The sequence below is a fragment of the Penicillium arizonense genome (genome assembly GCF_001773325.1).
Source record: "Penicillium arizonense strain CBS 141311 chromosome Unknown PENARI_contig019, whole genome shotgun sequence".
NCBI classification, from domain to species: domain Eukaryota; kingdom Fungi; phylum Ascomycota; class Eurotiomycetes; order Eurotiales; family Aspergillaceae; genus Penicillium; species Penicillium arizonense.
The window spans coordinates 551,649-577,771 of NW_019173296.1; the positions used below are offsets into that span (position 1 = coordinate 551,649).

Below are 26,123 nucleotides of genomic sequence, written 5' to 3' on the forward strand. Positions count from 1 at the left end.
TAACATACCATGCATGGGCCATCCTCTCCACCCTTCATCTAGATCCAGGGTCTCTGACGCACGAGGCAAAACTACACCTGCAGCACACTCAAAACGACAACGGAGACTGGGGCATAGCTTTTTTAGTCTTTTCTCTTTTGGGGGTTCCCGTTTTATTTTTAATTTGGTTGTTTTATTGTTCGCATGTGCTTTTTCTACTTTTAATCGGCTTTCCCCAAAGTACTTCATTTTTCCTTTTCCCCTTTCCTTTTCTCTGGAAGCTTTGTCTCCCTGACATTCGTTTTTGCCTGGCATATTGGGTGAAGCGAATTGCCTCTGGTATCGAGTTTGGAACATGGCATTTCCGTTTCTGCGAGCCTTTGTCGCGCTATTGTGAGTATCTTCCTGTATGGGTTGGAAACTAGGCTAACGGACCAAGTGTCTATCGATACACCCGCCTCGTGCTGAACCTCTTCTCCTTCTGGACCTTTAAGCCAATTCCACCACCGGAGAACCCCAAATTGACCTCCCAAGATGTGACGGTCATTATTCCAACTTTGGAGGGCTGTGGCGATGAATTGGTGGAGACAATACGGACAATTCTCGACAATCAGCCCTTTGAATTGCTCCTGGTGACCATCGAGGCCAATCGCAAAAAGGCTGAAAGAATGTTGAGCGCAATGCCGGCGTCCAAGTCACGCATTCGCTTGTTCACGGTCATGCACCCTAATAAGCGGCGTCAGATGACCCGGGCTATCCCCGAAGTCCGAACGGCCATTACTCTCCTTGCGGATGACGATGTGAGCTGGCCCCGTACCCTGCTCCCCTGGATCTTGGCGCCCTTTGAAAAGGATGAGAAGTACGGTGGTGTGGTGACCTGTCAGCGGTTGCGCCGCGCCATTGAACCGAGCCTCTCACAGCGAGTCTGGGGCTTCCTGGGCGCGTTGTACCTGGAACGACGCAACTTTGACTGCGGCGCGACAACCCATGTGGACGGTGGCCTTCCCTGCATGTCGGGACGGACGGTTGCGTATCGGACGCGAATCCTGCAGAATGAGGGCTTCACTTATGCCTTTACGAATGAGGAATGGTGGTGGGGGAAGTACCAACTCAACGCCGACGATGATAACTTTATCACCCGTTGGATGGTCTCGCATGGATGGGAAACTTATATGCAGTACCACCCGGAGGCCGAGGTACTTACTACTCTGGAGGACAATCCCCGTTTTTTGAAGCAATGCGCCCGCTGGTCTCGAAGTAATTGGCGGAGCAATCTGACGTCCATGTTTCACGAGAAGCACATCTGGTAGTAAGTTGCACTCCGATTGGCCTCGGTGTCTATCGAGAATAAATCGTCGAAACAATGCTAATCACTTTATAGTCGTCAACCTTGGAGCGCCTATGCTGTTCACTTGACAACCTTGTCGCCGCCTGCCCTGATCGGAGACTTGTTACTTGTTTGGCTGTGCCACAAGGCCACTGGATCGTGGGGAGAGGTGTTCCATGATCGCTCCATGACTGCTCTGTATATGTGGATTTTCACTAGCAAATGGATCAAGCTACTTGGTCACTATCTTCGTTATCCCGTCGACGTCTTCTTGTTGCCAGTTTCTATCCTCTTCGGCTATTTCCACGGCGCAATCAAGATGTATGCAGTGATGACACTCAATGTGGTATGTACAGTCCAAGCGCGGCCCCCTCTCGTATTCTTCCTATAATATCTCGGCATCACAACGCTTTGATCCTCCTTCTTGCATCCTCTGCACATTGATACTGACTATTCCCTTTCTAGACTACTTGGGGTAGCCGTGACGGCGCTGATGATTACGACGCCGAGCGTATGAAGAAGCGAACGGACGCTGATCGAACTAAGCAGCCCTATTATCCGCAATATCTCATCAAATGAGTAGCCATTTGGCTTATGACGAAATGCCGTGACGACAAATTTTCTAGATGTGCAACCTTTCGTCGCACAGAGGCCTTGAAACGTCCTTTTCCCCCATGTTCTTCTTTGCACTTTTTTTTTCTTCTTTTCTGTAAATTACAAAAGCATGGGCGGATGTCGTTTTGCATGACTCTTTCTTCCATCTTTGATTCCCCTGAGCGTTGATCTTTACTTAGATGCACGGGCGGTCTTTTCGAGTCTTCTCTTGGTTTTTGCTTCACTGGTAATCTCTAATAGGGGAAAAAAACGCAATTTGTTCTGATCTTGTGTCATAGTACCTGGCTCTGATGCAATATTGCAGAAGACCTAGATCTAGAACCGTCTCATAGAGGTTCAGAGTAGAAAGAAAACAGGGTGAGATCGACATGATCACAAGAATACAGACGCATAAATTATGCGAGACAGGTAGAAGCTGTGGCGCGTGTGGCGGGCCAAGACTTCGAAAAGTTCACTCCGAACGTCAACTTTGATTCAGGAACCACCTTCTTCTCTACTTTACTTTATTGCTCGACTCTCCCAACACATCATGATTCTTCCTCGCGCTGCGCTCCCATCGCAGCTATCGGCTGTTGCTAGGCACCCCGTGACGCTATGTCGGCGCATACATTCATCTCCCTTCAGATCGGCTGTCGCACACCCAGTCACAGCTCACGGTCCTCCCCCTAAAGCTCCTGATGCCTCGCCAGAATTTAAGGAACCCGCAGGGTCAAATGCTCAAGTTGCACCCGAGGTCGAATTAAAACGGACCCCCAAGCTTACTGCCGCGCTCAAGAAGCGGTTTTGGAAGGACGTCCATGTGAACGGAAAGTCAGGTATGGATAACTGAAGCAGTTGTCCTTGCTAGTCTTACTCGCTAACACACGTTCTGCTGTTCAGATGAATACGAAGTCCTGCTTGACAAGCGACCCGTGAGAACACCCACGAAAGAAGTGCTCTCAATTCCTCCTACAAAGCCTCACCTCGCCCATGCCATTGCCCTCGAGTGGGATGTGATGACCTCCGCCCAACAGGCCCTTAAAAGCCATCTCATCCCCATGACATCCCTCGCAGCCCGTGCGACCGATATCGCCCGCGAAGATGCCCAGGGCGTGGATACTACCCGAAGCCAAATCATCACAACTGCCATGCGCTATCTAGACACCGATACCCTGCTCTGCTGGGAGCCCGAGCGGGAAACTCACTGGTTGGAGCGCACATCAGGCGAGGGTGATGGGCCTACCGAGAGCCTACGGGATATTCAAATGCGCGTTGCTAAGGATATCATGGCCTTCTTGTCAACGAAGGTCTGGCCCGGTCTGGAAATTGTTCCTATTCTCGACTCTGAGAGCATCCTCCCTCTCTCCCAACCTAAGGCTACGAAGGAGAGTATTTGCACTTGGGTTTCGGAGCTGTCTGCCCATGACCTGGCTGGTCTTGAGCGTGGTATCCTTGCATCGAAGAGTCTTCTCATTGCGGTTCGTCTGCTGACGGAGTGGAGTGAGAACTTCCGCCATCTTCAGCGCCACGACGCGAACAAGTTCGGCATTGAGGAGGCAGCTGAGGCAGCAAACTTGGAGGTAAAGTGGCAGACCGATATGTGGGGTGAAGTTGAGGATACCCACGATGTCGGAAGGGAGGACCTGAAGCGACAATTGGGCAGTGTTATTGTGTTGGTCAGCGGAGAGACTCGATAAGCATGAGGATTATACTGTACGATACATCTAGACCGTGGGCCTTGCTTTATGCAAGTGTATATACAATGAATATACTCCCTTTGGGGACAATGTTAGGCGGATCCTAATTATAAATTCGCGATCGCGATCGCGATTGAGGGCATCCTCATGTTGCCAAGGCGGAGATCAGCGTCATTTGCCCCCCAAAACAAAGCCCAAAGCGCCCCCCGAATTTCCTCCCGAACCCATTACCTTCAAGATACTCGCTGATGTACTGGGAATAGTTCAACATGTCTGACCGACCCGAAGGGTGAGTTCCCATGCCTAATCCATGGTAATCCATGGTGACTGTGGCAGAAGCGATGTCATCAGTGGCTTTCATGTCTTCACCTGGGCCTCTGGGAATCCTCGAGCCCCTGCCCCGTTGCATCATACCTTTACATGTGATACTAATATGCCACCTTCCTTCAGGCACAAGCGCTCTCGAAGTGCCATAGCACTTGCCCTCCTTCACCGCGATAAATCCAAAGGTGAAGACAAGGAGATGGACGACGATAACAACTCGGTTACTTCTGCCTCCTCGAATGGCCCCTCCTTGAAACACACCCGCAGTAGCAGCCGTCGCAAACAAGTCCAAGACCCGAGTCCTCCCCCGCCCATTCAAGAATCCACCGAAGATATGGACACAGTGGAAGGTCTACCTTCCTTGACCCAGATGGAAAGTGGCAGCATGTCTCTCGAGCAGTCGGTTCGCACCTTTCGTCTCTTCGAGATCCTGCGCAGCGGGGATACCACTGCTATCTCCAAGGCTATCAACGATACTAAGGACGCGCAGGGCGCGAGTGGTCTAAACGGAACCACCGTCCTCCACCTGGCTTTGCAATGCGCCGAGCCACAGGTCGTGGAATATGTGCTGTCCGCCGCGGAGGGTTTGGATATCAACTCGCGAGACCGCGAGGGAAACACCCCACTCCACATTGCTGCCCAGCTGGGCCGGGGCCCTCTGGTTCGCGAATTGCTGAATAGGCCGCTCATCAATGATTCCATTGTCAACTATCGGGGTCAGACGGCGCTGGATATGGCTCGTACCCCTGAAATCTTCCAGCAGCTTCAGCTTGCCCGGTCTCTCTTTATCGATAGCAAGAACCAGGAAATTCAGTCCTTGATTGCGAACGCTGATTACAAGAATCTGGAAGCTCTACTGGAGGAACCTCGCGTCGAGGGTATTATGGATGTGAACAGCCAAGAGCTGGTTACCGAACGAACCACTGCTCAGTCTGGTGGTACGCTACTGCACGAGGGTGCTAGGAATAAGGATGCGCAGCTTATTGAGATTCTTCTGACGCATGGCGCTGATCCTTTCCGCCGTGATAAGAAGGGGAAGCTTCCACAGGATGTCACTAAAGACGATAAGACTCGCGCGCTCTTGAAGAGATCCCCGGCTGCTGTTATTGCTCAGCGCGGTATCCAAGAGAAGGCTATTCTTGGAAATAGCAATGCCCAGGGACTTGCCGGCCGTGCCTCTATTGCCGATGCGCCATTGGCAGGCAAGGACGCCCGCGAGATGAGAGGATATCTTAAAAAATGGACCAATTATACTACTGGGTACAAGTTACGCTGGTTTGTTCTTGAAGATGGAGTTTTGAGTTATTACAAGCACCAAGGTAAGTTGTCAGGTCTCTTGGCTGGATTTTTTTTCTTATGCGAATCATACTGATTTGCTTGAAAACAGATGACGCGGGATCTGCCTGTCGCGGTGCGATCAATATGAAGATTGCCAGACTTAATATGGATGCACAAGACAAGACGCGCTTTGAGATTCACGGCAAATCATCAGTCAAATATCACCTCAAGGCGAACCATGTTGTCGAGGCAAAACGCTGGTTCTGGTCTCTCAACAATGCCATCCAGTGGGCCAAGGATGAGGCCAAAGAGGAAGAGCGACAGCGGTCGAAGAATGCAGATCTCCTTCGCCAAGCTAAAATTGACCAGACTGAAGGACGTGTTGCAGACGCACCATCTGAATCTGGCCTCTCTCACAAGCCCAGCACCAAGGGTCTAGCTCCACCATCTCTGGGAGGTGCTAGCAGCAGTGGCACGAGGTTGAGCACATATGCCTCTCGCACCACTCTCGACATTCCGGGTGGAGACGAAGATAGTTCCGTCTACGGTGGCTCTTACGACCAGAGCGCCCCCAATGACATGAACAGATCCATCAGCCATGTAACGACTGGACCTGAAGGAGACGACGACGAAGAATTTGTTGACTACGCTTCAAGCCACGACAATGAAATGCCCGCCGCTGATAAGGATGCTCTTAATATCACCGCACAGTCCGCGAAACTGCAATTGGATCTTCTTGCAAATGTGGCTGCTTCTTTGCAGTCTGAAAAGGCGAAGAACCCGGAAATGACCATTGCGGATCCTGCCCTCGAGCAGGCTCTCGGTGCCTATGAAGCTGCAGTCAGCAGCCTCAAGGGCTTGGTGCAGAACCTTCTCAAAATCTCACGGGACCGAGACTCATACTGGCAATCTCGTCTCAGCAGAGAGGAGTCCATTCGTCAGATGTGGGAAGAGAGCATGGCTCGTGTAGCTCGCGAACATGAGGAGCTCCAATCCAAAATGGGTGAGTCAGAAGAGAAGCGAAAGCGGACCAAGCGAGCTCTGAAGGAGGCCTTGGAGAGTGCAACGGGCAGCAGTCGTTCCATCAGTGGGCCTTCCCGTGTTCCAACAGAAGGCCCGAGTCTGGAAGCAAGCCAAATCGAGGCCGGTGTTCCAGAAAAGGCTGAAGAAGAACGAACTGCTGAGCAGCCACAAACCAAGCCCACCCTCAGTAGGAAGCCATCCAAGCTCAGCAGTCTTTACGATTCAGAGTCGGATGGCGAAGAATTCTTCGATGCTATCGAAGCTGGTGAGATTGAGGTAGAGGATTTTAACAAGACCGAGGACCACAAGGTGGAAGAGCCCAAAGATGAGAGCGCCAAGCTCCGGGCTGTCAAGTCTTCTGTCATCAAACCTTCCTTCAGGGGTTATGAAGAACCCGTGAGAGAGCGTCTCAAGATGGATGCCGACGACCGGCCAAAGATTTCTCTGTGGGTAAGTATAGAGCGCTATCCCCTTTTTACATAGCAAGCTTACCATTCATTGTCTAGGGTATCTTGAAATCCATGATTGGAAAGGACATGACGAAGATGACTCTTCCGGTGTCTTTCAACGAACCAACCTCTCTGCTCCAGCGTGTGGCTGAGGATCTCGAGTACACTGACCTTCTCGATATTGCTGCGGATCGGACCGACTCCATGGAACGTCTGGTCTATGTTGCCTCGTATGCCGCCAGTGAGTATGCCTCCACCATTGGTCGTGTGGCGAAGCCCTTCAACCCTCTGCTTGGCGAAACCTTTGAGTATGTTCGCCCGGACAAGGGTTATCGATTCTTCGTGGAGCAGGTTAGCCACCACCCACCGATTGGTGCTGCGTGGGCTGAGTCGCCCAAATGGGACTACTGGGTAAGTGTGCTCTTATATACACGTATCACGGAAACTTATTAACCACATGTATAGGGTGAATCCTCCCTCAAGTCCAAGTTCTACGGTAAATCCTTTGATATCAATCTGCTTGGTACATGGTTCTTGAAGCTGCGACCTTCCTCCGGTGGAGAAGAACTCTACACTTGGAAGAAGGTGACTTCATCTGTCATCGGTATCATCACGGGCAACCCTACAGTTGACAACTACGGTCTGATGGAGATCAAGAACTGGACCACCGGCGAGGTCTGCTATCTCGACTTCAAACCCCGCGGCTGGAAGGCTTCATCGGCCTACCAGGTCACGGGTAAGGTTGTCGACAGTGAGGGCTCCCCCAAGTGGAGTATCGGAGGTCGCTGGAACGACAAGATCTACGCTCGCCACACTCCAGGCTTTGAAGCTCCGGTCTCCGGCCAGGATCCGGAGTCTGCTAAGACTTTCTTGGTTTGGCAGGCTCATGCTCGTCCCACGGGCGTGCCTTTCAACTTAACTCCATTCGTCATCACTCTCAACGCTCTTCCTGAGGGTTTGAAGGATTGGCTCCCTCCTACGGATACCAGACTGCGTCCTGATCAGCGTGCCATGGAGGACGGTGAATATACATTGGCTGCTGATGAGAAGCATCGTGTTGAGGAGAAGCAGCGAGCTAGGCGCAGGGATCGCGAGACCAAGGGTGAAATCTACTCGCCGCAATGGTTCACCCGTGACCGGTGTCCTGTCACTGGTGAAGAATTCTGGGCTCACAATGGGAAGTATTGGGAGTCCAGGGATGCTCAGGATTGGAGTAGATCCGAGGATATTTTCTGAAGGGCGACCAAGCAATGACGGATGCTTGGGACATTTTTGCTTCGGATTTTATTTGCGAACAGGATCCTCTAAGAGGTTGCTAAGACCATTCACCTCGTCCCTTTGTTTTGTACAAGAGTTTCAATTGCCATGAATAAAATGTACAAGTTCTCTATCTCTTGATCGTATGATTGGGTGGTTGTAGGATTACAGCCATTGCTCTCGCTAGGAGCTTATATTTGGCTCATGAAACGAGTACTAAATATTACACACAGTTCGCTGTTCGATTACCTACAAATGGACCGTATTTCATCAGAACTTTTCATCTAAATAAGTTAATGTTTTTGGAGTGAGCCATCGTCTATCAATTGTTATCAGTCACGTGTCACCTAAAAACATCCCCAGAGCAATCTGGGTGGGCTCACTCGTTCCCCTCTACACTCAATTGACACCACAATGGCAGGATACACTTGTATCCAGTGCCTCCAGGTCCTTCGTCAAGGAGCCCGGGCAACATCCTCTCAGGCTCGCCTCCAGAGCCTCGCTACTTCACGGCGGAGAAGCGCAGTCTCCCCATCTCTGATCCGAAGCTTCGGTTCGCATCGTAATGGCCGATCGCTAGGCACCAACCCAGCAGAGCAGACCAAGCCCGTTTCTGGGCAGACCTGCTGTGCTCCTAGGCCATCACCTTCGACTATCACGCAGAGGGGTGTCGCAAGCAGGTCCTCCGTGAACGCCTTGACCCGGGATAATCTGTTCCACTCCTTCTCGAACTCGCCCTCAGATGCCATCCGCAAACGCGCCGAGTTCATCAAGCAGAATGCCTTCTGCCCGCACCCAAGCCACCAGCAGACCCGCGCCCCCGTCTCGCCGCACGACCCAGAAGCGAGGAAGGACACCAGCGAATCAAACCTCCCACCGGCCCATTCGCATTTCGAGTGCCCCGACTGTGGCGTGCCAGTCTACTGTTCCGAGGGTCACTGGATGGATGACTTTGAAGCTCATCTCGAGATCTGTGATACCCTCCGCCAGATCAATGAGGATGACCACGACCTGCGCTCCGGCCGCCTCTTCCCTGAATTCAATTACCCCGGTCCTCAGGATGATAACTTCGTTATCAACATGACTAACTGGGATACTTACCTTTACACCCGCGAATTCCCGGCTATCAACGATGACCGCTCTATGCGCCAGGTGACTCGCATGCTCACCTACCCGCAGACCATCGGTAGTGTCTTGCACGAGCTTAGTCCCTACGGCGTTCGTTCCGGTGGACGGCTTACGCCCGAGGGACTGAAGAGTGTCAGTGGTAAGTTTGACATTGGGTGCTATCCAAGTTTCGATATTGTAGCAATACTAACCACAACCGTCCAGCCCTCCGCTACTCCCTGCACCCCCCAAAGGCGGGTGAAAGTACCGATATCAAAGGTCTCCGCCTAAAGGCACCTCCAGTACGAATCTTCATCCTGGGTGCCCGCGCCGAATCCTCCTTGCCCCGTGACGTGTGGCTGCAGCTGCAGTACATGTACCCGCGTGCTCTGCTGCATCTCATCTTCATTGGACCCGAGAGCATGGCAAACCGGGACGGCGAGTTCCCGCTGCCTGAGCGCACTCCCGAGAATCCCTTCGGCGGAATCGTCGAGGACAGACTGGGTGGCCAGATGAAGATCACCACTTACGTCGACTACTTCCACACCATGAACAAGGCACAGTACTTTGGTCCCTTCGATCCTTACCTTGATTGCTTTATGCTCTTCCATCCTGGTCTGGGTCACCCTGCTAGCTCGCATGAGTGGGAGGAGACTCTGCCTCAGCTTCTTGAGACCAAAGTCCCTATTCTCTGCACTGGGTACACGCAGTGGGATATGGAGCGCGATATCAATTGGGTTAGTGAGAAGTGTCGGGGTGAATTTGATGTGCTACTTGAGCCTGGTGAGAACATCTTCCGCAGTCTGCGCTGGGATCTGAATGACCAGGATCCTCACGATGTCTCGTGTGGTAATTGGGGATTGTGGGCCTTCCGAGGCAAGAGGTATGTGTTGCCGTTGTGGGTTGTATTTGTATTGGATTTTGGCTGACATTTGCTGCAGATACGAGGCTACCTTCAAGCAGGAGGACTAAGCCGTTATAGCTTTCTGTACGATATTTTCAGGATCACGATTTGGGACTGTTGTAGTAGATAAGATCAATTTCAATCCTCTCCAAGTTATCTCGAAGTCATCACGATTAAGTTAGCTCCGAGAACATTCAATGTTTGGAGTCATCTGGGTAGAAGTTTTGTAACACCGCATCCAATCCATGAATGTAATGTAATCTACACGAAGATATTGATCTGAGTTGATATTACTGTGCAAATTCACACTACAGAATGAATTGCCAAATCAAAAGTAAAACTCGTAAATCTTACGCTCGTCAATTGACAGGGTTATAAAATTCAAGGGCACAGATGCAAGCATCAACGCCAAGAGAGAGAAAAAAGGATCCAAGGTCAACCAAGACGACAATAAGTATTAAAAAGTGAAAAGCTTGGATGACATCAGGAAGCGAAAATCAACAATGTAAAGAAGGGTATAAATGTCAGAAAATCGGAAATCACATCAAAGTACCGCAACCAAGTAGAAATAAAGGTTAAAGGTGGTATGTCGGTGAAAAAAAATATATAGAGAAGAAAAGATCCAGAATAGAGACATGTGAAATGTCAGGTGGAACCATTGTCGAATGGTTAGCAGTCCAGCCACCGAGGCTAAAGCTGACTAGAAGCGACAAATGTCGAGATCATCAAGATCTGGGAGCCAGGAAATTCGCGATTCAAATTGGCCATTGGCTGTACATTTAAACCAGAAGAAGACCGGCGATGGCGGCGGCACCGGCGGCCATGGCACCAGAGAACTGGAGCGAGGTCGCGCCGCTGACAGGAGTGGAAGGGGCCGGGGTGGTGGAGCCGGAGACTACACCAGTGGCCTTGACCAAGGGAGTAGAGGAGCTAGGGATCCGGGTGAGAGAGGCAGCGCTCGAGGAGACGGGAGTGCTAGTGGACATGATCGGGGTCCAGGTCGACGAAATGGTCGGGGTCGAAGTTGGAGTCGGGGTGGATGACGGAGGAGGAGTGTATCCAGAGGGCACCAGGGTGAGAGTCTTAGTGCTAGCAGGAGCTGAGGCAGCTTCAGCTGCGAAAGCGACAGGCGCAATGGCCGAGAGGAAAACAAGAGCCTTGGCGAAGTGCATTGTGGGTATGTGATGTTATGATGTTGATACAAGGTATTTAGATCAACGGAATGAGAAAAAGGAGTGAATGGAGCTGGAAAAGAAGGAGACAGCCCGTGTCTGGGACAAAAGAGTGACACTGTTTACACAGGAAGTTGGGATGAAGAAGAAGTGAGAAAGTGAGAAAGTGAGGAAGTGAGGAAATGAGTTAATCTAAGGGGAGTCGCGCTTAGCCCGTTGCGCACTAGGGAGATGTTACATATCTCCCCTCGGCCCCGGGGCGACCACTGGAATGTTGATCTTCACTGCATCTTCACTTTATCTTCTATAGTTGAATGCTATGCAGTGAACATTGCTCTATTCTCTTCTGGTTCTCTTCGAAGCAAAGTTTACAATTTACCCATGACAGTTTACATTCCACACCTGTCCGGCCTCTTTGCCAGTTTCGGTAATGAAGCCTAGTTCATTTTCATCAAGTAGATTAACGAATCAGCAAGGTGATCCGACGGGGACATAACAATAACTCTATTGTACAGGGTGCAAAGCAAGGACAAATGCCCAAGTCGGGGTATCAAAAGCAAAGCAGACCTCCCAATCATCTCTTTTCATAGCATATCAAACCTCATTAGCCAGGTTGGACATTGCCCGGTCAAAAATCAAGTCCTCTCAGTGGTTTAGAAGGACCATACAGCCGTCACAACCAGAGCCACAGTCACCCAATATCCGCTGGAATGCAGCAGGGTCGTCATCATAGGGCTACCGGCCGAGGTGTTCAAACTGCTATCGGCCTGGGTGGTGCCGTTGGGCAGAGTGCCGTTGATATAGATGGTCTCGGTGCCGTTCTCCTTCACCACACGCACGACACTGGAGTTCTTGGGCACGGTGCCGTTGAAGAGCGACTCGTAGTAGGTGCTATTGTTGTTGTTGTCGCATCCACACTCCGAGTACTCCTGGCACACACAGACGACCGGCAGAGACTCGTTCTTGTGAGTGTTCTGGTTCATGTAGTGATAGTTGTTGCTGTAGGGGTAGGCGTAGGCGCTGTATAGCCAGAGGCCCGGGAAGAAGCCTAGGGCTGCACCGCCGAGGACGTAGGGGGCAATGCCGCCAGCGGAGCGTGAGCCAGATCGGTAAGGAGTTGTGGCCCCGCCGGCATAGTAGCTGCCTCCGCCGTAGGTAGCCCGAGTGCCGGAACCAGAGGACGTTGTGCCGCCAACGTTGCTGGACGAGCCACTTCGACTACCGGAGCTACCGCTAGAACCACTGGAACCGCTGCTACCACTGCTACCACTGCTGCCACTTGAACTACCCGAAGAGCTGCCAGATGAGCTGCCGGAACGGCCACCACTGCTACCTCCGCTAGAGCCTCCACCACGGCCGCCACCTCCGCCGCGTCGTTTCTCGAGATCCACAAACTCGGAGATATCTTGGGTGGTATCTACCGAGTCCAGGCGCTCAAGGAGATCAGTTGAAGGGATTGTCAAGGAGGTGACCCCGGTCGAGAGCAGGAGAAGGGATGTTGCCCACGTCAGCTTCATGGTGATAAACAGTTGTGAGTTTATGAGTTTGTGTTGTGTAGATATAAATAGGGGGGTGAAGTTGTGGAAGAAGAGAGCGTCATATATAAAAGTTGCGAGAGATGACGAAATGCTGATCGAAGTGCGCCCTGTTAAGAGCAAATCAAGACTTTGCTGTTCAGTTCCACACAGGAAAATGATGAAAGGGTCAAAGTCTAAGGGACTCAGCCTCTCAGCCTCGAACCCTGGGCGGGTCAATACGAGAGCGACTATCTTATATACTCCCACGTATACTCCCACGGAGTACGAAGACACTGCCACAATCCACTTGGGGCAACTTTCCAGAATCTTTATTAAGTTAATTAAGTTAATCCATCTGAGTTTGCACTGCCGTGTCTCTTGAGCCTTGGGCCTAAGCCATATATGGTGAATGAGTCCAAGGGTTGGGCATGAGGTGCCATATATATCTCGGTCCGATATACTGTTTAGTCGCCCGTTTCCGGTGTTGGATCAGACGTCAGATAAATTAATTGTGTTAAGAGTAAAAAAAGAATAAGTGGAAAGAGTAGTAGACCCGACCGGTATCGGGCACCGACGGCTTTCTCCTTTGATCTTCACCTTCCCCCATCCACATTTCAGGCCTCTCGGCCATGGCACGTCAACGGGGTCTTTCAAATGCATCCTCCGTATCCTCAGCCCCAGACCAGGTATGAACCCCTCCTGAGCCGATGAGGCTGATCTAACGGTGCCTAGGAGCTGGGGAGTATGTACGATTACCTCGCCAAGGTCATCCTCCTGGGACCAAGCGGTGCTGGCAAGTGAGTAACACGTGGATCCTGCTGTGGTATGTGAGTCATTGACGCCTCTGTTACAGGTCCTGTGTATTACATCGATTCGTGAAGGATGAGTGTACGCCAAACCCCCCGATCCTGGGCCGAGTGATAGGCTAACATGTGGACAGGGCGAGTACTCTCATCACAAACCATCGGCGTCGAGTTCGCGTCCCGCATTGTGAAACTGGGTACGGGTTCGCGACGGATACGAATCAAGCTTCAACTCTGGGATACCGCCGGCACCGAACGCTTTCGATCGGTCTCCAGATCATACTATCGTGGCGCTGCGGGCGCTATTCTCATCTACGATGTCGCTTCCTACACCTCCTTCGCCTCCCTTCCGACCTTCCTCATGGACGCGCGCGCCCTCGCCTCCCCGAACTTGTCGGTCATCCTAGCTGGAAATAAGGCCGACCTCGCATCTGATGCCCAATCGGAGTTGGAGGATAATACACGCCCTCCCCCGACGCCGTCCAGTACATCAAGCAGAATGTCGTCTCTGCCGTGGGATGCGAATGGCTCCATTCGCTCGAGTCATTTGGGCCCAGGGACCAGACTGACAGCCACTCTCGCGTCTGAAGGTCGTGAGGTGAGCTCGGAAGAGACGTCTCGCTGGGCCGCAAAGTCAAATATCCCCGTTGCGGTTGAGATATCCGCCTTGACTGGGGATGGCGTTGAGGAGGTTTTCAACCGGCTAGCGCGCATCATCTTGACCAAGATCGAGCTCGGGGAGATTGACCCTGATGACCCGCAGAGTGGCATCCAGTACGGTGATGGCGGTCTATACGGTCATGGCAGTGATGCCTCGAGTATCAGAAGTCGAGCCACATTGGATGAGAATTCCATGCCTCTGCAGCGCAGGGCTCCCAGGCGAAAAAGCAGAGCTGGCACTGGGAATGGCTGGAAGGGTGGAATGAGAGAGTGGGAGGATGTATTCCGCTTGGGTGGCTCTGGTAGCCGCAGGAACCAAGGGTGTTGTTGATCTCCAACTGCATTTTTCTGATTTTAGGCGATGTTTTGACACTTGGTCTTTCTTTTACCAGCTGCACGATACCCCTATTGACATTCGTTCGTGATCCTTTCTACGGATGTCACATTATTCAAGAGCTCGAAATTCACGAGTTCAGAGTACTTAATCATTTCTTGACTCTCAGGAGTCATTTCATTGCTCACAACTTTTGGGTCATCTCTCATCAAAATCCTGCTAAATCACAACTCCCCGTTTGCCCCAATGAATCCCGAGATTCGGACACTTACTCATCAATTCCAGCAATCAAGGTCTTGATACCCTTGCCAGCCTTGACCTCCGTAAAGGCTTGCTCGGCCTGCTCGAACTTGACCGTGCCGGTAATTAGCTTCTTGACGTCCACCTTGCCGCTCGAGACCAGGCCGACTGCAAGCTTGTAGTCTCCGCTGCCATAGCGGAAGCTACCCTTGATGTTGAGCTCCTTGGAGCAGGCCGCCATGATGGGGAATTGGATCTCGCTGCGGCCCATGCCACCCTGCACGTACGTACCACCGTTGCGCAGGACGTGGATGCCGGTGTGAACAGAGGGCTCAGCTCCAGAGGCATCAATTGCCACGTCGGCACCAGCTCCCAGGTCGTTCTCCTGCCGCAGACGCTCTGCGTTCTCCGTGGCCGGGACCTTGCTGGGCGTAAAGGTCGACGTCACGCCGTACTGTTGCGCAAAGTCCAGACGGGACTGCTGGATATCCACGGCAACCACCTTGGAGGCACCAAAGGCAGTCGCCACGGCGCAGCACAGCAGGCCCACGGGGCCAGCTCCGAACACGACGACCGACTGGCCCGGGCTGACACCAGCTTGGCGCACAATGTGGACCGCGACACTGAGGGGTTCCACGAGGGCACCCTCCTGGAGAGACATCTGCTCAGGAAGCTTGTAGCAGAAGTCCTCGGGGAGAACATAGTACTTGGCGAGGGTTCCGTCATATGGCGGGGTAGCAGCAAAGGCCATGTTCTCGCACAGGTTGTACTTTCCGGCCTTGCAGGGCTCGCACCGGCGGCACGAGATACCGGGTTCCATGGCGACCCGGTCACCTACCTTCAAGGCCTTGACTGCCGATCCGACCTTGCTGATGATACCTGCCGACTCGTGTCCGAGGACCATCGGATCTTTGACGACAAACGAACCGATCGCTCCGTGCTCCCAGTAGTGTACCTGTTTCCCGGATGTCAGTCTGCTGTCATGTTGTGATTCGTAGAAGACATACGTCACTGCCACAGATACCAGTGTACTTTACATTGATCATCACATCGTGGGGGTCCTTCAATTCCGGGATCGGTCGGTCTTCGAACTTGACCTTGTGAATGCCCTCGAGGACGAAGGAGAGATTCTACCCTTTGTTAGGCTGGTTCCAAACATTGAATAGAACTAACTCCTACCTGGGCTGTGGCCATTGTGAATGTATGTCGGTTGGGGGTGGAGGGGGAGAGTAAGGTGTGAATTCCGGGGGAAGCAATGTGGGGGGAAGTCGAGAGAGAAAGAAAGGTGGTATAAAAAGGAATGTCCAGGTGACCCAGAATATAATATATATAGTCTCAAGGACCGGGAGAATTAAATCGAATCGAATTAAACCGACAGCTCCCCCAGAAGAGGTGGATACAGGATATCTCTTTTAGCCGCTAGAATTAACCGGTGAGGGTCTCGCGGGGATACCTTTCCCAATGATGTCCGAAAGAGGCAATACATATGACCTCAGGGTGACTTGTTATTCCAAGTTAAGTTAGTTAAGTTAACTACCCCGTGGTCATTTTCACCTCTTTTGTGTCTGTCTCAGTAATATTATAATAAATTATCAGGTATTGTATATGTCTATTCGCTGTACTCTTAGATCCATATCCCGTATCCCATGTTGAATATATAACACAATACTCGCAATAACATGATCTCAAATAATTACTTAATGCTATTATAGGTACACGTAGGTACCCAGTAGGTACCGGAATCTGCTTACATCTACGGGAGTACTGGCCCGCCAAGACTCGGGACTCGGTCCGGAGACATCTCCAACTTCACCTGCAAAGGTCCGCTCCTTCACATCAACCTCACCAACATCATGGTCCGATATAATGCTCTCGCCTTGCAGGGGGCGATGCGCAGTCTCCGGGTCCGACCTGCTCCCGCTCGCTTCCTGCAACAGCGCCAGTTCGGAGCATCGGCTAAGCGGGCCAAGGAAAACCAATCGTTCAAGAGTCAATTGTACGAAAGCACACAGCAGCGTCTTAAGCGCGAACGTGCAGAGCAAGAACGCTTCGCCCAGTATCAGCAGACTCAATCCCCAGCTGGCCGCTCGGCAGCGCTGGTCTTTGGTATGCGAAGAACTGACATTTTCTTGCCTCGGGTTTTTTGCTAACGGTGTTATAGCTTTGATCTTTTTTTCGACCGGTGCTTATTACCTAGGATCCATCAAGCCCGCTGCCCTCCCTATCTCGTCTACCACCTCTCTATCCGAGATTGAGGCGCCGAAACACAACATCTCGAAATCCAATCTTCAAGCCGCCTGGGCCGATTTCGTGGACATTCTGGGAAAGGAGAATGTCTCGACTGCAGATGGTGATTTGGCCTCACATTCCGGGTCGGATTGGTCGTCTTACTCGCCCAAGGAGGGTGAGAAACCCTTCTTGATTCTCTACCCGTCCAGTACCGAGGAGGTCTCGAAGATCATGAAGATCTGCCACCAGCGCGTGATCCCCGTAACCCCTTATTCCGGTGGCACAAGCTTGGAGGGCCACTATGCGTCCACGAGAGGTGGAGTCTGCATTGACTTCCGTCGCATGGACCGCATCTTGCAGCTACACAAGCGTGATTTAGATGTCGTGGTGCAGCCTGCGGTCGGATGGGAGGAGTTGAACGAGGAAATCGCCAAGGATGGACTGTTCTTTCCCCCAGACCCTGGTCCAGGTGCCATGATTGGAGGCATGGTGGGAACCGGCTGCTCGGGAACTAATGCATACAGATACGGCACTATGCGCGAATGGGTACTTTCGCTGACTGTCGTCCTTGCTGATGGAACCGTCATTAAGACTCGGCAGCGACCCCGCAAGTCCAGTGCTGGTTATGACCTGACTAAGCTCTTCATTGGAAGTGAAGGCACTCTTGGCTTGGTCACAGAGGCGACACTGAAGCTGACAGTCAAGCCCAAGAGCCAGAGTGTGGCAGTCGCAAGCTTTGGCTCCATTCAGAACGCTGCTGAGTGTGTGACAAATGTGGTGGAGGCGGGTATTCCCGTGGCCGGTGTTGAGATTTTGGATGATATCCAGATGAAGTGCATCAATGCCAGCAAGACGACCAGCCGCCAGTGGAAGGAGTCTCCAACTCTCTTCTTCAAGTTCACCGGAACCCCAGCGGCGGTCAAGGAGCAGATCAGTATGGTGCAGAAGATTGTAACTAGTGCCTCGGGCAAGTCCTTTGAGTTCGCCCGTGGTGAGGAAGAGATGCAAGAACTTTGGAGCGCCCGCAAGGAGGCCTTGTGGAGTGTCATGGCAATGAAGAGAACCCCCGATGACCACGTCTGGACGACAGATGTCGCAGTTCCAATGAGCAGGTTACCCGATATCATTGAGGCTACCAAGGAGGACATGACCAAGAGTGGCCTGTTGGCTGGAATCTGTGGTCACGTCGGAGATGGCAATTTTCACGGTAAGGCTCCCCAGAATGATATACGTTGGTGGTACGGTTTGATCTAACAACCCCCTAGCCATCATTTTGTTCAATAATAGCGAAAAGAAGACAGCCGAGGGTGTTGTTCACCGGATGGTGAAGCGTGCCGTGGAGATGGAAGGTACCGTCACTGGTGAACATGGCGTCGGTCTCGTCAAGCGAGACTACCTCGAACACGAATTGGGCGAATCTACAGTGGATGCCATGCGCCGAGTAAGTCTACTCCGTTCCTATAGCTTTGTCTACTACTCCTATCAACCATGACCGCTAACATCCATGTTCTCATTATAGCTGAAATTGGCTCTTGACCCGCTTCGCCTGCTCAACTGCGACAAGGTTGTTCGCACCGAGCAGCCGGTAGCCGGAGAAGTTAAGGAATGGTAGATGTCTTCATCAGTCCATCCGTTGCGATTTCAGTAGCCCAAACTACACCAGGGTAGCAATGTCGTAACCCCTAATCTGAAGAATCTGAACCAGACCGTTCATGATGGTGGTGGTGGTGGTGGTGGTGATGGTGCCGACGAGAACGGTTTTCATCATCACTACCACTCCGAGAGCCCGAACCGTATTGGGGGCGCTCTTCATGCTCATAATGGCGCTCGATGCGATACTCATCGCCGCCGCCATCGAACCGCTGGCCAGAACCTTCTTCCTGTCTATAGCCAGGATTCTCAAACTCGTTATAGCCAGGCTGTGGTCTACCATAGCCGGAAGAGGTCTCTCTGTACACATTTGATCAATATGGGACAATTTAACCAGATAATTCAAACAAACTTACTTTGCAAATCCTTCACCGTAGGCTGGGCGTTCCATACCCCCAAAAGCAGGAGTTTGGCCTTCCCCATACCCGTATTGCGAGGTTTGCTTGACCGTCTCTTTTCTTTCCTCTTGGTAGTAGCCATGGCTTTCCGACTGATATTGGTAGTGCTCCTCGCGGCGGTAGTCAGCCGGTGGAGGTGCGTAACCGCCGAAGTCTTCGCGACGCATCGGGGGTTCTCCATAGACCGTATCACTTTGATATTCATATCCACCGGGACGAGGACGGAACTCTTCGTGGTGAACTGGAGGCTTTCCGTAGCCTGTGTCACTGGGATACCCATAACCACCGGGGCCAGAAGGCGGCGCTTGACCGTACGAGTTCTCTCCATATTGCTCGTGGCTTTCATGGTGAGATGGACGCTCATAGTCATTTCTGCTGTCATACTTTGGAGACCCAGGTCTCTCCCGCCCCGGCTTGGAGTCATCACCATTGAGGATCATTGAGCTCATGCCTCCCACAAGTCCACCAACTAAACCACCTAGAGCTCCTCCTCCAATGGCCTGAGAGGCCAAGCCCTCAAGACCAGAGCTACCGGACTGCTGGCCTCCACCAGAGCTTTGGCCTTGGCCTCGATGAAGGGCTAGCGGCTTGCCACACCCGTGGCCGCAATCTTGTACGCCATCTTTGTGGTTTCTACCTTCGTAGACACCATCACGGCTCAGCTGGTCACGGAGAACATCACGTTCCTCGTCCCCTTTCTCACTCCACCACTTCTCAACCGTCGAAAACATGGTCTGGCGAATGTCACGAGCTCCATCGTTTCCGTACTCACGTAGAGCGGGATGATGGAAAACACCGGAGATGATTCGGTCAAGAGTTCGGTCAATATCAGCGTCTTCGTCATCCCAGCATTGCATGAGCTGAGGAACCGACCACTCGACAACAGCTGATGCAATGCGACCAGCTGGCTCATTCAGGATGTTCGAGAAGTGGTCCTTGGAGAGCATCGAGTGAGTCGGGTTTGAGCAGTCGTCGTCGTTAAACACGATGTGTTGCTGCTCTCGGCTGCTCTGGATGACTTCAGAAGAACCAGTCTCCAGCTCCGACTTGACCTGCTGGATGATGGGCAGAACGTAGGGGGCCAAAATAGAAAAGACAAAAACGGTGATTTGATCCTGGATTTGCTCGATCAGATCTGGCAACACTGGTATTTTTTCGATGGCCTCATTGATCTGTTTCAAAATTTGGTCATGCCATTCAAGGACCGGGTAAATCTGTTTGTGGACATTGCTCAAGTAAAGTGCCCACTCTTCAGGTTCCCGAGGACTGATGTTCTGGCTGTCGTGTCTGGCATCATCTGCCTTGGATTTGAAATCATCCATCTGATCGGCCTGGTCGTTGCTGCTGCCAATGAGACCTTCGGGAATTTTGCTCAGCAAATCTTGCAGGAAGCTTTCAGAGGGACTCTGATTCTCAGATTCAGTGATAACACCTTCCAGGGACTGCAGTTCGGACTGCATTGTTTTATCAGACAGCTCCCCAAGAACCGAATGAAAGAAGTCGACACCACCAAATGTACCAGTTACTATTGGATAGACATAGTCACTGGCACCTTCAACTTCCAATTTAGTGTTACGTCCGACATGAGGGAATACGTCCGTCTCTCCCAGTTCAATCAGACTAAGTTCTGTGTAGTTTGAGTGAGCGGCGTAGTCTTCCAGGCAATGAAGACCAGTGCCAAGCAGTCGCAGAGCTTCGTAGAGATCGTCCTTGTTCCCAGATCGACCATAGCGACGGCCAAGCTGCATTGAGCGACCGAGCACGCGGCGAATCAGAGCAGCTGAAGTGTCAATCCCCATGTCCTCTGTCGCGATATAATGCTTCAAGCCTGTCCCGGGTGTTAAGTTAGTTCGATTTTCATAATAGCAGCGTGATCGACTTCCATACCGGTTCGAGGGTCAATTGAAAGCTCTCGATTTTCGTCAACAGGACCGCGCAGGCGTCGATCGTAGGAACGCGCATCTTCTCCCTCAGCGTACCCCAAAGGGTTATCGATGTGTTCTGTGGGTTGATAACATCCTAGTCGCTCGGTGGTAACCTCAAACTCCGCAGTTCCGTAGCTAGCAAGACAGTTCAGTAAATGTGGCAGTTAATGCCTCATATAAGTGCTTACCCAAAGCTCATAAACCCCAGCACCCAGATAAGGATGCGGATTGCCTCAGCACTGACATACTTGACAGTGCCCACATCGACTGCCTGGCTGTAATCACGCAGCCAGTTGCCGAAGTACACCCGTTTCACATCAAGCTTGCCAAATTTCTTACCACCGGCAACTCGAGCCAGGAAGAGGGTTAGAAGCGTATCCTCGATGTCTCCATGACGCCAATTCTGGCCCTCGAGACGGGAAAGAGACGCGATGTTGCCAGCGCCAAAGGCATAAGCTTGGCTGGAGAAGGCGACCAAGATCAACAGGGACAACCCCAGGTTCTGCAGTGACAACAGACCCATGATTGAGAACGAACAAGGGAGCCTCGACAGTTTGATAATACCAAGGGAAATGGAAGAGAAGAAAGGGGAAGATGTCAAATTTCAACCCCACCTGTACGGAGTGTGTCAAACATGGTGGGGTGATCATTCGATACGGCTTCTTGGCTGCAGCCCGTGTCTCCCACTAGTCCCCGGGGCTTTCTTAGCGTCTTGGCGACTGCATCGCTCATGTCTGTGACAAGGACATGCATGAAAGAGGCGATGTTGCAATCGGCCCAATAGTCTTGCTTCTTTCCCGTTCTAAAGGGGACGCGGATTTATGGGATTGTGGGCAGTGAAGAAGATAGTTGGAATAAAGAAATGGTGTCAATAGACCGAGGGATAGCAAACAATAAAACAATAAACAAACAGAATACCTCTCTAGAGAGTATTATAAAGAAGATAGTAAGATTTACGAAGGAGAGAGGACTTATAGAGAGTGGTGGACAGAGTACGGAGTATGGACAAAGTACGAAGTCCGCATGCGGTCTGGATCCGTCTGTCTCCGGCTTCACCGCCGTCCCCTTTTCTTTTCTCTCTTTACATCTTACATATCCCCGGACTTCATTCTGTTCTAGTCTCTGGTGTCTATCTCTCTATGATGTGCTCGGCTTAATTTATCTTCGCGATATCACTCCCCGCTTATCTTTCCCCGAGTCTTTCCCCGCTGATGGTCTCGCCCACTTCTTCCAATACTTGTTCCTCTAGCACCGGGTCTCAGGCGCCATTCCGCATACTCTGCTCTTGATCTGGTTTATCTTCCAGTCAAACTGATTGCGACAATCATGCGTCGCGCGATTCAGCACTAAAGCATCGTTCGCTGCGCTTAGTCTGAGGAGAGGTATGGTCGCTTTTCTCACCATGGCCCGAACCGACATGCAATATGTCCAAGACTCAGCTTTTCCGGTCTCAAAAACTCGACCTTCAGGCGAGTCTGGGTCGCTCAAGCGTCCTTCCAAACCTGCAAGAAGACCTGGTGTTGAGGGTGGACGCGCCGCATCCTATCATATCTTCCCGCCTCAAGATCCAGACAGCTCGCAAGACCGGATTCCCGTGCCTGATGTATTCGACAATTCGTATTCACCTGTCGACCTCAGAAAGCGCGGCTCCATGGCTTCGAGCATGGCCATGCAGGGTACTACACCCACAGAACAACTGTGGACCTCAGAAGCACATTTGATGAACTCTTCGGAACCCAACACTTCTTATGAAGGTGTTGAATATCTGTCCAGCAAGAGCAAATCAGTGAAACCCAAGGTGCACATTAAACCCATCCTGCGCAAAATGTCCCGAGATGATCAGCCATCCACCTCGATCGACTTGTCTCGATCTTCTACCGAACAAGAAGGTTTAGGCATTTACATGAACTTTGAGCGGGATCGACGACGCAGCGAATCAGTGACAGGCGTCTCTTACAGGAGAACACCATCCGTTCTTCACAATCGATCTACCAGTGGGACATCTCAATTTTCGACCGGGTCCGGCTCGAGTGTCGGTAAGCCGGGTACACAGTACGTGCATCCCATGCGGCAAATGCCGCGATCATACACTCCGCCGCTGGGTCAATCCTGCCAGGCATCGACTCATGACAGCGAAGAGCTTGAGGGAGAAGCCGAAGCCGAAGATGAGCCTGATCCTGTGGCTTTATTAGAGAAGCGTGCTCCCCCATACCCAGCCCCACCACGGCTATCGCTACATATCCAAGACGATTCCTTCACACGTCTCCCGGGAATTTCGCAAACCAACGTCGCTAGCCGACCGTCCTTTGGATACTCACGGGATGAAACTGCATCCCCGATGTCTAGGACCTCTCTCGACTTCGTGTTCCGATCCCGAACTCGGACAAGCACTGATCCGATTTCCCGCGCAGCTACGGTACAAGCTGCTCGTCAGGCATTCGAGGATAAAGAAGCCGCCAAGAGCCGTCGGCTTGAAAAACAACAGGTCAAAGCCGAAGAGAGACATTCACGACGCCGTTTGAAGCGCAACCCGTCTGATGACCTCACTTCCCCCGTTGCACAATCTACTGAGGAGATTTCTGAAAAGCCTCGGTGGTCCACTGTTCACGAGAGGGACGAGCCGTCAGCTTCCTGGAAATCCCAATCTAAGAGCACATGGGTGCTTTTCATGACATGGTTACGAACTCGGGTTTTCAAATTCCGACGCAAGGTCCGGAAGATTCGTTAGCTTTGAGCCGTTTATTAGTCACATTTTCTCCTTTTTCCCTCTTCCGGTCTATAGTTTCAATGAGCGAGCGATTTGATTCTTTTTTTCTTATCTTTGATCTGGGAGTTTCTTGCAAATTTATGGGAACTCTTGATGTGAGCTGGCGAAACGGCGTTTGACTTTCTACTTTCGCGCATATGTCTGATTACCATAGGAACTCGCTGGACGACTATCCTAGAGCAATTCCCAGGAGCATGTTATGGAAATGAGAGATGTAGCTGGACGCAGTGCCAAAAGAAGATCCATACAGTTTATTGAAATTCCTGGACTGTAGACCGGTCACATGACTCCCAAACTGCACAACTGAGGTCTTCCGCGCCCGTTTCCCTTTCCCCAGAGACTACGGCGTACAGCAGCGACAACAAACGCCTGATAAGCTCCACATCTTTGGGGCTCTTATATTTCTCCAGACGCGCCTCCCCGGGAGGAGCGCCTCCGCCATGGTGTACGATTGGGCTGGGAAGCGAGAGATCTGCTTCCAGATGTACATCCAGGAAAAGAAGGCGTTAGAGGAGATTATGGAGTATATGAGAACTGCCTATCAGTTTGCGCCAAGGTAAGTCGCTTACATATTTACTGGGGCTTTATTGCATCGGACACTATTTAACAACGTTCAATCGTCTAGTAAACGTGCTTTTCAGACCCAATTCAAGCGATGGGGATTTCCATCTAAACAAAACCCGGCGCACAAGAACGTCGAGCTTGTCGCACGAGTCAAACAGCTTTGGGAAAGCAACACAAGCCAGCGTGATATGCTCCGCATTTTGAATGAAGAAGGCTTCGAGATCAAGGAGAGAGAGTTGATGCGAGTACGCGCAAAGAATCGCTGGCTGCTACGAGTGCCCAACGGAATGAAGTCCCACACAAACGTCGAGGCACGAGCTGTCCACCCGGAGGACGAGGGATTATTTGCCTTGCAGCAGGAGGTTTACAAGGTCGAAAGCGCACTTGACGACCCGAGCTCTCTCACAGCAGAGCCAGATGCTGAGCGCCGAACGACTGAGTCACCTGGACTGTCCCCAGAGGTCATCGCAAAACGCCAGGAGCGGCTGGACCGCCTGAAAGCAGAAAGTGCAGAGCGTTGGGCCTCCCGTAAACGTCGACGTCGTACCCGAGGGTGGGCAGGATTGCCAGCTGACCCTCCGGGTCCTCCACGCTTCCCCTCGGAGACGACCATTGATGAAAGCAAGCAGTATCTCAACTTGGACAACACCATGTACCGACAGACCAGAGATCACTTCCAGCGAATCTGTGAGGAAGCAGGCTTCATCAAAAAAACGGCAGCTGGCCCGGAAAGATGGCAGGCAGCAAAAGACAAATTAATACAAGAATCCCCTCATCTCCAGCAGGTGTTCAGCACAGATCCTAGTCAACGCGACGCAAAGGTTCTTGCGCTCGATGTTGTGTGTACCGATGTCACTAAGCGGATGCGGACTCTCGAGAGGCGAATGACTATTGCCGAAGCGAAGAATGCCTTGGGCATTAACCCGGAGGAAAGCCGACAGATCCGGAACGCTTTTTATGACACTCTGAAGGTAGATCATTTTACGAGCAAGTTTGAGGCTGGCGACGAACATTGGAGAGAGCTGAAAGAGCAATGGGTCGGGAACTCTGAGCTGCTCCGACGAATCCTCGCGCCTGGACCAGCTGACCCAGATCACGGCAATAAGCTGAAGGCACTAGAAGTGCTTTGTCGCGACGTCATGAAGAGACTTCGCGATGACCAGACGAAGCGAGATCCGGGGCGGAAGAGATCCTCGGCACGCGCCGAGTCTCGAAACTCGACACCTACAAACACATCGATGGGCAATATGTTGGGCAATGAGATTAGCAATGGGATTAGTACTTTGGCCTCTCAGGCACTAGCAAGTGCACCCATCACGGCCACGGATATCGGTGACATGCAGATCGACCCTTCTCTGCTCCAGGCTGCTAACGACCCATCCTTTTCTACCAATTCACAGCATGACACGGGAAATGCCTTTGAATATGTGGATCCTATGCTCAGTTCAGCTTTGCTACAAACCCCGGTGTATTTCCAGATTGGCCCTGATAACCAGTCTCAGGAGACGACTGCAAAGTCCTGGCCCGAAAAACTAGCCACGCGCACGGTGGATGAGCTCCGGCAATTATTTGCTGCCAGGTATCCCTATTCCATCATCTCCCGGATTGAGGGCTTTGACAGGGATGAGGATGGAAATGAGATTCCTTTCCCGATTGACGAAGACCACGAATTGGATGCTTACTTGACCCATGTCCACGGACGAAAGGCGCTTCTTGTGTTCACCTTGGGCCAGATGTGATTAACTGGCAAGGTTTGAAACAATGGTATTTCTTTGATGGAATTAAATATCGATTAAAGGCTTTGTTGAAACAACTGTCCTCGCATCCATGGATGTAGGTAGCCCTAAGGCGAGTTACGAGATGACATAACTAGCCTGAGAGTGGCCATAGATAGTACAGATAAATCATGAAGTTTTTTTTGAAAG

At 51.7% G+C, this 26,123-nt stretch overlaps 12 protein-coding genes across 12 annotated transcripts; 8 read left to right on the top strand and 4 right to left on the bottom strand.

Annotated features, from left to right (window-relative positions):
* Window positions 1-334: 334 nt before the first annotated feature.
* Window positions 335-1,885, top strand: PENARI_c019G12439 (glycosyltransferase family 2 protein; the record flags this gene model as incomplete). Its single annotated transcript, XM_022634909.1, has 4 exons — window positions 335-372; window positions 419-1,288; window positions 1,361-1,652; window positions 1,772-1,885. The coding sequence occupies 4 exons, from the start codon at window positions 335-337 to the stop codon at window positions 1,883-1,885; spliced, it is 1,314 nt and encodes a 437-aa protein (XP_022485446.1).
* Window positions 1,886-2,450: 565 nt separating this feature from the next.
* On the top strand, window positions 2,451-3,597 carry PENARI_c019G06468 (ATP synthase complex assembly protein ATP12; the record flags this gene model as incomplete). Its single annotated transcript, XM_022634801.1, has 2 exons — window positions 2,451-2,736; window positions 2,801-3,597. 2 exons carry the CDS (start codon window positions 2,451-2,453, stop codon window positions 3,595-3,597), a joined length of 1,083 nt encoding a protein of 360 aa, XP_022485233.1.
* A 269-nt stretch (window positions 3,598-3,866) lies between these two features.
* PENARI_c019G10267 (OSBP family protein) lies at window positions 3,867-7,907 on the top strand (the record flags this gene model as incomplete). The annotated part of the gene is made up of 5 exons (XM_022634872.1): window positions 3,867-3,886; window positions 4,048-5,240; window positions 5,309-6,672; window positions 6,729-7,082; window positions 7,137-7,907. The coding sequence occupies 5 exons, from the start codon at window positions 3,867-3,869 to the stop codon at window positions 7,905-7,907; spliced, it is 3,702 nt and encodes a 1,233-aa protein (XP_022485265.1).
* Window positions 7,908-8,342: 435 nt separating this feature from the next.
* On the top strand, window positions 8,343-10,007 carry PENARI_c019G05108 (putative mRNA processing protein (Mss51); the record flags this gene model as incomplete). Its single annotated transcript, XM_022634780.1, has 3 exons — window positions 8,343-9,195; window positions 9,261-9,918; window positions 9,977-10,007. The coding sequence occupies 3 exons, from the start codon at window positions 8,343-8,345 to the stop codon at window positions 10,005-10,007; spliced, it is 1,542 nt and encodes a 513-aa protein (XP_022485350.1).
* A 711-nt stretch (window positions 10,008-10,718) lies between these two features.
* PENARI_c019G12533 (putative extracellular serine-rich protein) lies at window positions 10,719-11,111 on the bottom strand (the record flags this gene model as incomplete). The annotated part of the gene is made up of 1 exon (XM_022634911.1): window positions 10,719-11,111. One exon carries the CDS (start codon window positions 11,109-11,111, stop codon window positions 10,719-10,721), a length of 393 nt encoding a protein of 130 aa, XP_022485346.1.
* A 653-nt stretch (window positions 11,112-11,764) lies between these two features.
* On the bottom strand, window positions 11,765-12,628 carry PENARI_c019G10132 (uncharacterized protein; the record flags this gene model as incomplete). The annotated part of the gene is made up of 1 exon (XM_022634869.1): window positions 11,765-12,628. The coding sequence occupies one exon, from the start codon at window positions 12,626-12,628 to the stop codon at window positions 11,765-11,767; it is 864 nt and encodes a 287-aa protein (XP_022485440.1).
* A 629-nt stretch (window positions 12,629-13,257) lies between these two features.
* On the top strand, window positions 13,258-14,422 carry PENARI_c019G09834 (putative Ras family GTPase (Rab4b); the record flags this gene model as incomplete). Its single annotated transcript, XM_022634864.1, has 4 exons — window positions 13,258-13,314; window positions 13,361-13,425; window positions 13,482-13,516; window positions 13,569-14,422. 4 exons carry the CDS (start codon window positions 13,258-13,260, stop codon window positions 14,420-14,422), a joined length of 1,011 nt encoding a protein of 336 aa, XP_022485339.1.
* Window positions 14,423-14,693: 271 nt separating this feature from the next.
* On the bottom strand, window positions 14,694-15,859 carry PENARI_c019G04392 (NAD(P)-dependent alcohol dehydrogenase; the record flags this gene model as incomplete). Its single annotated transcript, XM_022634766.1, has 3 exons — window positions 14,694-15,620; window positions 15,673-15,795; window positions 15,845-15,859. 3 exons carry the CDS (start codon window positions 15,857-15,859, stop codon window positions 14,694-14,696), a joined length of 1,065 nt encoding a protein of 354 aa, XP_022485238.1.
* Window positions 15,860-16,518: 659 nt separating this feature from the next.
* PENARI_c019G06022 (FAD-binding oxidoreductase) lies at window positions 16,519-18,506 on the top strand (the record flags this gene model as incomplete). Its single annotated transcript, XM_022634796.1, has 4 exons — window positions 16,519-16,771; window positions 16,827-18,101; window positions 18,160-18,335; window positions 18,414-18,506. 4 exons carry the CDS (start codon window positions 16,519-16,521, stop codon window positions 18,504-18,506), a joined length of 1,797 nt encoding a protein of 598 aa, XP_022485303.1.
* A 70-nt stretch (window positions 18,507-18,576) lies between these two features.
* PENARI_c019G11136 (Het-C domain-containing protein) lies at window positions 18,577-21,390 on the bottom strand (the record flags this gene model as incomplete). Its single annotated transcript, XM_022634890.1, has 4 exons — window positions 18,577-18,844; window positions 18,901-20,770; window positions 20,830-21,002; window positions 21,056-21,390. 4 exons carry the CDS (start codon window positions 21,388-21,390, stop codon window positions 18,577-18,579), a joined length of 2,646 nt encoding a protein of 881 aa, XP_022485330.1.
* Window positions 21,391-22,269: 879 nt separating this feature from the next.
* PENARI_c019G08457 (uncharacterized protein) lies at window positions 22,270-23,595 on the top strand (the record flags this gene model as incomplete). The annotated part of the gene is made up of 1 exon (XM_022634838.1): window positions 22,270-23,595. One exon carries the CDS (start codon window positions 22,270-22,272, stop codon window positions 23,593-23,595), a length of 1,326 nt encoding a protein of 441 aa, XP_022485456.1.
* Window positions 23,596-24,074: 479 nt separating this feature from the next.
* Window positions 24,075-25,937, top strand: PENARI_c019G01057 (Clr5 domain-containing protein; the record flags this gene model as incomplete). Its single annotated transcript, XM_022634706.1, has 2 exons — window positions 24,075-24,190; window positions 24,260-25,937. 2 exons carry the CDS (start codon window positions 24,075-24,077, stop codon window positions 25,935-25,937), a joined length of 1,794 nt encoding a protein of 597 aa, XP_022485299.1.
* Window positions 25,938-26,123: the final 186 nt, after the last annotated feature.